The sequence below is a fragment of the Eufriesea mexicana genome, unplaced genomic scaffold, assembly GCF_001483705.2.
Source record: "Eufriesea mexicana isolate 0111107269 unplaced genomic scaffold, ASM148370v2 scaffold1358, whole genome shotgun sequence".
Classification (NCBI taxonomy): Eukaryota; Metazoa; Arthropoda; class Insecta; order Hymenoptera; family Apidae; genus Eufriesea; species Eufriesea mexicana.
In genome coordinates this window covers 957,387-966,759 of record NW_016909491.1, presented here as the reverse complement: position 1 = coordinate 966,759, position 9,373 = coordinate 957,387, and the positions used below count along the sequence as shown (strand labels likewise).

Genomic DNA, 9,373 nt, shown 5'->3' with positions numbered 1-9,373 from the left:
CTCCTCCTCCTCCTCCTCCCCCCCCTCCCCCCGAGTCGACACTTTTAATTAATTCGACGGCCCTTTCGCTAATTACGGCGGAAGAAAAAGCGGAAGCGAGACGCGCGATAAATTTAAGGTTAAACAGGGTGCTTTCGGTTTTCCATTATTCCCTCGATTACGCGGCGTATTTTAGCCGTTCAAAGAAAGCTCATCCGGGACGCGTTATCCCCTGCCCGGCTGCGGAGCAGAGATTCCCCTCGATCGGAGAATTAAAGCGCAGATTGGCCGTGCTCTCGTTCCCTGGAAAATTCTCAAATTTCGCCCCGGTCTGCCACGATAAACGCTCAATTACGGGAATAAAGTACGTAACCCCAACGTGGACCGAAATTGAACGTTAAATCGATTTCAGCAGACCTTCTCCATCCGTCGCGACCATCTCGGCACGCGGAGTCTTAATTACCGGGATATTAAAACATTCGCGGATAGAGGCACGAGCCGATCGTTTTACCGACGAAAGAGATAATCGCTGTGCTCGTCGATGACGAATCGCAGCAGGCGAGCTTGGCCTTCCTCGAACGATTCCCGCTGCCGCGAAACTCTGCATTTCGTCGATCCACGGCGTGCAATTACTCATTATGTATATAAACAGCGGCCGTGTTCTCGCATGGCACGACGACCGGTTAATTTGGTAGAGGTTTGCGGTGTTGCGGTCGGTGCGCGTGGTAGCGAGCCCTCTCTCGCCGCGTGTGCTCTGGATCGAGCCCTCGAGCCCGATCTTTCGGCTTCGCGACGCCCGACTCGCGCCGCGTCGCCTCTTAGTGCTCTGATCGCCTCCACCGTGGACGGATTCGCGACTTCTTCTTCGCCGTTTCCTCGCCACTCCTTCGTCTCGGTGCTGCGACCCCGATGGCACTCGAGCTGGTGGCCAGCTGAAGCGGAATTTCGAGGAATTTCGTGGAATTTCGGAGAAATTCTCCGAGACGGACGGCTGATCGCCCGAAGAGGAATTAAAGGGGGAAAATCGTCGCGGAAACGTTGACACGAGCTTTCCGTCGGAGAAAGCCTGACCGAGTGTCTCGGTCGAGTTCGTGCTCGTCCATCGAAAGGACGAGCGGGCAGAAGGCGAAGGGAGGAAAGGAAAGCAGGGAAAAGGAGAGGAAAGGAGAGGAAAAGGGGTTGCGTGGTGCGGCATGGTACACTACGGATGCGCGAAAACCGACAGCGGTGGAGTCGAGTGCTTCGTCGAGTTCAGTGAGACCCCACGTTGCTCGATAGCATTTTCTCGTTGCCATTGTAAAGCTACCGCGAAATAAAAGGAGGGGACGAAAGCCGTAACAACGGAGGAAAAAAAGGACTTTGTTTCCCGCCCTGCCTTTTATTTCTATCGCGCAAAGACGAAAGCAAAGGATAACGCGACGAAGCGTCGATTCTCCTGCTACGTCGCGACGATTAAAACCGAGAATGGGTTTCCCCGTTATCGATACATCGACCGAACGATTATATCTGCAGCTCGCAGACCGTCGCTACGTTGAAATAAAAGATACCCCTCGCGAGTGATGCACGCTCGATAGATTCGGGATATGAATAATTTCAAGCGAGTAACGTCACGCGTTGCGCGATTCCGAAGTACACGCGATTTTCGGCACTGCGCGAGTCAATTCGTCGGCGATCGTATTTTTAACGCGGGATACTTTGCGCTACACCGGCCGGCTTTCGTCTCCCTGACGAAGGCATATCTCGTTCGTCGATAACGTTTTAACGAATAACACACCCGTCTCGAGCGTATCGCGCCGCGTCTCCGTCCCGACGTTGTCCTTAGCGAAGTTGAACGGGTTAAACGGGTAAGCTCAGCGATATTCGATGCCAAGATTGCCAGCGCGGTAATAGGGAGCGCGCGGAGCGAGGACGGAATCGCGGTGAATTTTGAAGAGCTTTCAAGAAAAGCGGAGAAACGCGGGGCGGCGCGATGAAATTAATGAGAAAGCCCGCGTGGCCGGGGAAGGGGGACGAATTACTTTTCTGGCAGCCGTTCCATTTCACGCGCAATTTACCGTGGACGATCCGCGCGCGCTAGAGAGGCCTTTGCATGATTGCTTTTGCGCCCGGTATCACCGAAAAGGGACACGCGCGCGGCTAACGGAAGGAAATCGTCGAGCGTATAACCAATGACAAATCACCCCCATCGAACGTCCATTAATTACTCGACCGAATCGCCGAGCGTTTTCCGTCTGTTCGGAAAGCGATTCCCGCTCGTGGTTCCGCTCGCGATTCCTTCCGTGCTTCACCGCGTGTGTCCCGCCTTCGCCGTTTCATCCCTCCAACCGTTTTCCTTCCCTCTGCTCTGTGTGTTTGTCGGGAAACAGAAGAAACCACGTTGCCCTGCGCTGAGATGGTGGACGGAAGCAAGGTCGGCGCGATGACGAGATTCGTCGAGCTGCTCGCGACTATAGGGTCGTTCTTGCTGGTGCTCGTTACGCTACCCTTCTCGCTGTGCTTCACGTTCAAGGTCGTGCAAGAATACGAAAGAGCCGTTGTATTCAGAATGGGGCGACTGAAAGCCGGGGCTTACGGACCAGGTAAACGCGATGCAATTTCATTCCGTAACCGGTTCGCCGTGCTCGTGTCTCGAGCGAGGAGGACGCGCAGCGTTGCGCGAATTAATCGAAATTTTCCTTTTTCTCTTTTTTTCGTGCTCGACTACCGAGAGATTATCATCGGAGAGATGGCTGTATATACATCGCGACGTCGCGAAATATTTATTTGCACGATATTTCCAGCGAGTATCGGGTACACGGTACAAGTGCAGCGTGCAAATCGATATTTCCGATACGGGTTTAAGTATCTGCAATTACTCGTCCGAGCCGGAAATCGAATCAAAACATATTGACGGTCGTTCCCGGGAATACGGCGAACAGGGAAACAATTACGTTCGATTGGACGAAAAGCGGAAGATAAATATTTGTTAACCAAGCAAGGGTTGTCGCGTGACAGGGACATTTTTCGTGATGCCCTGCGTGGACAATTGCGTGCGCGTTGACCTGAGGACCGTGTCGTTCGACGTTCCGCCGCAGGAAGTTCTCACCAAGGACTCCGTCACCGTCAGCGTCGACGCGGTCGTTTATTATCGCATAAAGGAGCCATTGAACGCTGTCATCAAGATAGCCAATTACAGGTACGTGGAACGGCTCAGCCATATCGAATCGCTGATCCAACTAAATCATGCCTAGGAACACTGCAAGCTTCGGAGTTAGCTATTAATTAAGCAAATCACGCACGCGCTGCAGCGCCGATCTCGTCGGAGTCATGCTCGATTTCCCCGCGAGCGTTCGAGGAAAATTCCGCGTGATTCTCGGCGCGTAACCGGCTAACCTTGTACAACGTTGAGTAACGCGTGCCACCCCTGCACCGTAACCGTATAAAATTTTTTAATTGCGGTAATACCGCGGCCGTGTTTTCCTTCTAACCTCGCGGAATGAACGCGGCACGCAGCAAGCGTGCTAATGTGTCGCGAGAGAGCCGGAGCGGGAAGCGTCCGAGGAAATGTGCGCCATCGTAAAAGAGATTTCATCCGCGTAATGCAAATGGCTGGCGAAAGGACCAGCGACAGCTCGTTGAAAGACTCGTAACATTTAGTTTCCCGCTCTCTCTCTCTCTCTCTCTCTCTCTCTCTCTCTCTCTCTCTCTCTCTCTCTATTCGTCTCTCTCGCTTACTCTCTTCACTCGTATCGCGAAATTCAAAGGTAGAATGAGAAAGGAAGAATGTGATCGTATTTTGGTCGAGTAGCGACGGGGAAAAAATAACGAGAAGAGGTGGTGGGAAGGAAAAAAGAGAAATGTAAAGCGACAGAAATTACCGGCCACGATTTTTCCACGGTTTGAACGAGATGCGAAAAATGATACATCGCGATGGGACGCGACGCGACGTGACACGACCCGACGCGACATGCTGCAGCAATTTGTTGGGTGACGCCGTCGCAGCGAATTGAAAGTTCGTTTGTCGACCGGTTGCGCCCGAATTTCGCCTGAAATTCGCCGAAAATTATTTATTAATTTGGCCACCGGCGTAGCGTGCTCGCGCAGTTAACCTTTGCGAGTAATATCCGGGATCGATGCGCCCGTCCAGGTGTCTCCTCGAGATGAGAACGGAAAAGAGCGCGTTTGTCTTTGAATTAAACACGGGATCGAGCGTAAGTGCCGAAATTCTCGAGACACGGCAAATTAATTGGGATTCCTTGGGCGGCCGGGTTAATTAACGCGGACACCATTTTCTGAAATTTTAATTAGCATCACGGGACCCGTACAGTTCCGAGGAACGAGACCGTCTGGAGAGGGAATCACCGATGCCGGAGAAAAATGCGAGAGACGGCTCCTCGAGGAATTACGAGAGCATGACAAAATTACTTGGATAATTTGCGCCACGCGGAGAGCCTGATTAATTGCGTAAAAGTTGCGTCGGCTCGCGTAATTTCCCTGTCTCGCGTTCGATAATTTCAAACAGAAGTTTCCACTGTTTCCACGATGAGATGCGTTTCCAACCTGGGTAACGAGTATTTCCTGCAACGACAAATTATTGGGAAAAAAAGAGGAAAAAAGGTCGGGGAAAAATATTAAGGAGACGAGTCAGCCGGTTACTAATGGCAACCAGGAGACGTCAGAGCAAAGGCAGAAATTGGTAGAAAGATAGGATTTACCGTTCCTCCGAGTGAGAACCGACTGACCAACGTCCTGTCCCCGTACGCGCGTTTTTAAACCGCACTCGTGACAGCTTCCGCGAAGCGGCCGACGTTTAATTAACTAGAGCACGCCAGACCGATGTTCAATTATGGAAAAGACGACGGCGTAATTGTACGCGTATTCATGCTGGCCTGACACGAAATTTGACAAAACCCTCGGCAGTACTGATGATGACGTTAACGTACTATTCTTTCTTCTTCTCTTTTTCCCTTTGTCCACCGCCGAACGAGAAATTAGTTCCCCTTTATTCAATATCTCTACTACCCCGAATTGAAATCTCGACGTTTATCTATATTTCGTACAACCTGATTAAAGCGAGTTCGCGGCGTTTCAGTCACTCTACTCGATTACTGGCTGCCAGTACGCTCAGGACGGTGCTTGGAACGAGGAACTTAGCCGAGATCCTCTCGGAACGCGAAACCATCTCCCACACCATGCAAGCTTCTCTCGACGAAGCTACGGAGCCCTGGGGTGTCAAGGTCGAACGCGTGGAAATGTGAGTATGCTCCATACCATCGTTGATCGAAACGCGATCCGCCAAATTTTCTGTTCAAACGCTTCTAAAAACACACCGAGAAACGAAACATCCGCTTTAAGGAATATCCCAACATTGCCGACACCGGCGACGCGTAAAACGCGAGTCGATGGATCGTTGGTCGGGGCGAAATCGATAAGTTCGTTAAAACGGAAGCTGAGACGAGTTCTCGAGCAGACGAGGCCGTTCGTCACTGGTGCAACATCCGATTGCTCAACGATCCTGCACGGGATTCGCGTTTTCGTTCGAAGAAAGAAGCTTCTCCGCGCGTTTCACCGACCGTAGACGATGGCCGGCTGAAAAATTCCTGTCTGCTAAATACAATCGAAAGTCACTGGCCGTGAAGAGGTACGGTCTGCCTATCGATCATCGCGGAACCAGCCAACGGTTGATGTATAAGCTCACGATAAATATCATCTCGCGTGGAACAGAGCTTACAGTCGGCGCGATTACGCGAGCTTTCTATCGAGCTTGCTGGCAAGAATCTAGGATGAAATACAGCCGTGATCGAGACCCGCATCGACAGCTTCCGCGGGATCATTCGGCTTCTACTGGAATGAACACGGTATCGTTGGAATTTCGAATTTCATCCCATTCCGCGAGGTAATTGCAACTCCCCCCCACCGTCGTGTTTCAATTAAGCAAGGGCTCGAGCGAGCTGAACAGGTGCTCGTAAACCAAAATTAATTCCGCATTAAGTACCGTTTCGATAAAACCAAGTGGAACCCAGCATCGTCTTGTTCGATTCGCGCGACGCTTGGCAAGACGAAGATGATGGGAAAATTTGCCGGGGAACGTTTCGAATACGATAGACGGTAATGGAACGGGTTGCAGAAGTTTACACGTGTACACAATGCAGTAGTCTGAACTGTAAACTCATTCCCATTCGAGGGTAACAAAGGATAAAATTGGTTGTTTGAATTGAAAGGAATAATTCCGGCTGCACTTGCGCGCGGTCGCGTTTCTTTGAACCAACGGGCCTGGGAACGTCGAGATGCTGGAGAATACGTAACACGAGAAACGAGAAGCTCTCTGGTAGACCGTGATAACTCGATGGCACTCGAGGCCGTGCATGCAAGTACAGTAGTTAAATACGTCCCGGTATCGTCACAAAGCCGAAACCGGGCTTCCTTTTAAGAAGGCAACCGCGAAGCTACCCCGAGACACCGGCCGCCTCGATCGAAATGGGAAGTCGTTGCTTTAAAAGAACCACGGAGCTCGAGATCTTGCGAAGACCACGTCCCAACTAGAGAGGAAAATGCAAATCGTTCCATCGTGAAATATCTGTATCGTAATTAAAATTCTTTTACGAAACGAGATCATAGAGGGTACGTACTGGATACTCGGGCAAGGGGTTGAAACGATTTCCATTCGAAGTAAATAGGTCGAGCGAGAGGAATAAACGATCGAAAGAAATGAAATATCAGCTGTGGAGAAACGTGAAAATCTGGAAGCACGCAAAGTCGTTGGAATTACGTGGAATGGTAGAATATAGATAGGGTAGATAATGGCTAGCAGCTGAACCCATAGCATTAGCTGATGATCATTGTGCACCCCACCCACGCCTCCGATCCGTTCCGATAATGATTTCAATTAGATCGGTCTAATCCGAGGTGAAATCAGCAAATCAACTGCCGAGGATTACCCGAATAGTCAAGAACGTTACCTATTCCATTAATGATTACATTTTTATATCGCAATAAACGATGACTTTTTCATTTTTCCGCGTTATAAATTCATCGATTAATGCTAATATCGGCATTCGATATTCGATATCCAATATCAATTATTATTATCGGTACGTTTAATAATTTATAGATTCCTTGCGAGTTAGAAATACGTACAATTATGTATTATGACATTAATATGCGAAATTAGGATAATCGTGCAATATCGCAGAATTATCAGACGTAGAAAATAGCAGAATCGATATTTTAACCATTTTCAACCCTCGGATTCGCGTGTTAAAGGGAAGCTACCCTACGCGAGGAACTTTCCATGCACAGAGGGTGGTGCGTGGGTACGTGAACGCACATAAACGCGGACACTCGAGGGTGGCTGCGATCCCTCGACGACATACCCCAAAAAGGAAGGGCCCTTTAGTCTCGATGCTCGCAACGTCGCGCGTTCCAATAGAAAGACACCGATGTCGCCTATTTCTAAAGATGAAAAAGACTCGAGTGCCTTCTAAAGAGACCCTTTGCGAAGACGCGAAAGGCGCGTGAAGATCCTAGCGACGCGCAAGTGCATTCGCGCTGTTGGGGCTACTTGTTGTTAGGAATAATATTTCTCGGGTCGTTAGATCGCGTATCGAATATCGGATATAAAATTTCCTCTCGATTGCGCGTGTCCGTGCACACCGGGTTTCAGGGTGGTTTGCATGTAGATGGAGAAATTCTTAACGTCATGGCTGCTGGCTGAAACACGAGTTCTAAATGATCGAGAGGAAGAAAGTAACGTTGGACGTCTATTTATACCACTGTCAACTATACCGAATGGCAAAGTGCATTTTGGCAGCGTATACGTCGCATAAAATATCGCGGCGCTCGTATATTTGGGTTAACGTTCGCAACGTATCTTGTTGTTTTAAAAATGACCATCGTCTAGCGAATGGAGAAACGTAAAAAGCAGACGGAGTGCATTTTTATTCCGGTCGAGTGTAACTAGCCCAAGTAAGCCGTGCTTTTTACCCCAGACTTAAAGCCACTCTCGAATGTATGGGGCCGCGGCGAAGAGCGTACGAGCGAGTACGCGAAGCGTAAATCCGCCTATCGGTAGACAAACACCCACGATAATCGGGAAATTTTTGAACCGCCTCTGGCACACGTGTGGCATACGTGACGCCCGCGTGTTCTCGCGTAAATGGGAAACACAGGGCTAAAATTACCACGGCACTAACGAAGGAAAAGTTAACCCCCGCGTTAACTGTCCGCGTGAGTGTAAGCTAACGACTTTAAAACTCGTGGATTTCTCGACGATTTAGTCGATTTTCTGGAAATTTACGCCACCCTCTTCGCGCCTCGCCGGGACTCGATGAGAATTCGATAACCATTCGAACGCCGTTTCGTTCGTTTCGCTGGAGCCCGTTTCCACTTCAAATTCAAAACGACTCTGTTCCCTGTGCTCGACCATACGCTCCGCTCTGAAAGCGGGATCGACAAAGAGGCAACGTAAAACAAAGAATTCTTCTTTATTCCGGCCGTGTCTGTGGAACTACGCCAAGGAACTCGCCCTCTTTGCCGTAACTCGAAACTATTCTCGAATGTGTCCGTTCTTGCACGTTCGCCTAGAATGCCCCATCGCGCGCGAGACCTCTTTCGAGGGTAAAGGTGATAAGGCGACTTAAAACGACGAGACAATTTATTCGAGAGACAGGTCTTGTCGCGCTTGTCGAAACACCACACCGGCGTAGATTGCCCGGTGTAGACAGGTGTAGTAGACAGGTGTAGACAGGTAGATAGGTAGATCGAACGAAAGGTAACGGATGTTCCTGATTTAGAAAGGACGTTAGACTTCCGGTGCAGCTGCAACGAGCGATGGCCACGGAAGCAGAAGCCGCAAGGGAGGCTCGGGCCAAAGTGATTGCAGCGGAAGGAGAAATGCTGGCTTCTCGTGCCCTGAAAGAGGCCAGTGATGTCATTTCCATGAGTCCAGCTGCTCTTCAGGTACGTTCCAGACTGGCTCCTCGAAGAACGTCAAAGATATCTTTGTAATTCCACCACGTTCGCTCTCTCGCTCTCTGTGAGGCGCAGAACCTTCCGTTAATTAGCCTCTACTGCTAAATTAATCCTTTGGGAAACGAATTATTTTGAATTCTCTGCAATGCTACCGCGGTAACCCGTTTACTGTCGCCACAAGGGGGATCAACACCGACACTGAATTCCCGCAAGTCCTCGTCTAACTATCCTATCCATGCAAATACGTCCTTTGACCTGCCCAAAGTGTAAGACACCGACCTGCTACCAAGACTTCTCGTCGTGTCAAGTGGCTGGCCATTAACGAAACGTACGTTTCACGATTCCTCGGTGGCCGATGATCGTGAAATCTCGCAGTAACGGAATAGAAAATTTCGCGCATTTGCTAATACCCCAGATATTAATACAAATGGCTGAGAGTTGACGC

General features: G+C 49.9%; 1 protein-coding gene across 1 annotated transcript in view; it reads left to right on the top strand.

Annotated features, from left to right (window-relative positions):
• Window positions 1-2,371: 2,371 nt before the first annotated feature.
• Window positions 2,372-9,373, top strand: part of LOC108548042 (band 7 protein AGAP004871) — a 7,481-nt gene continuing 479 nt past the window's right edge. The window contains exons 1-4 of the mRNA XM_017900807.1: window positions 2,372-2,558; window positions 2,974-3,154; window positions 5,051-5,212; window positions 8,751-8,916. Of these exons, the coding sequence (XP_017756296.1) occupies window positions 2,372-2,558; window positions 2,974-3,154; window positions 5,051-5,212; window positions 8,751-8,916 (696 nt within the window). The remainder of the gene's footprint in view (window positions 2,559-2,973; window positions 3,155-5,050; window positions 5,213-8,750; window positions 8,917-9,373) is intronic.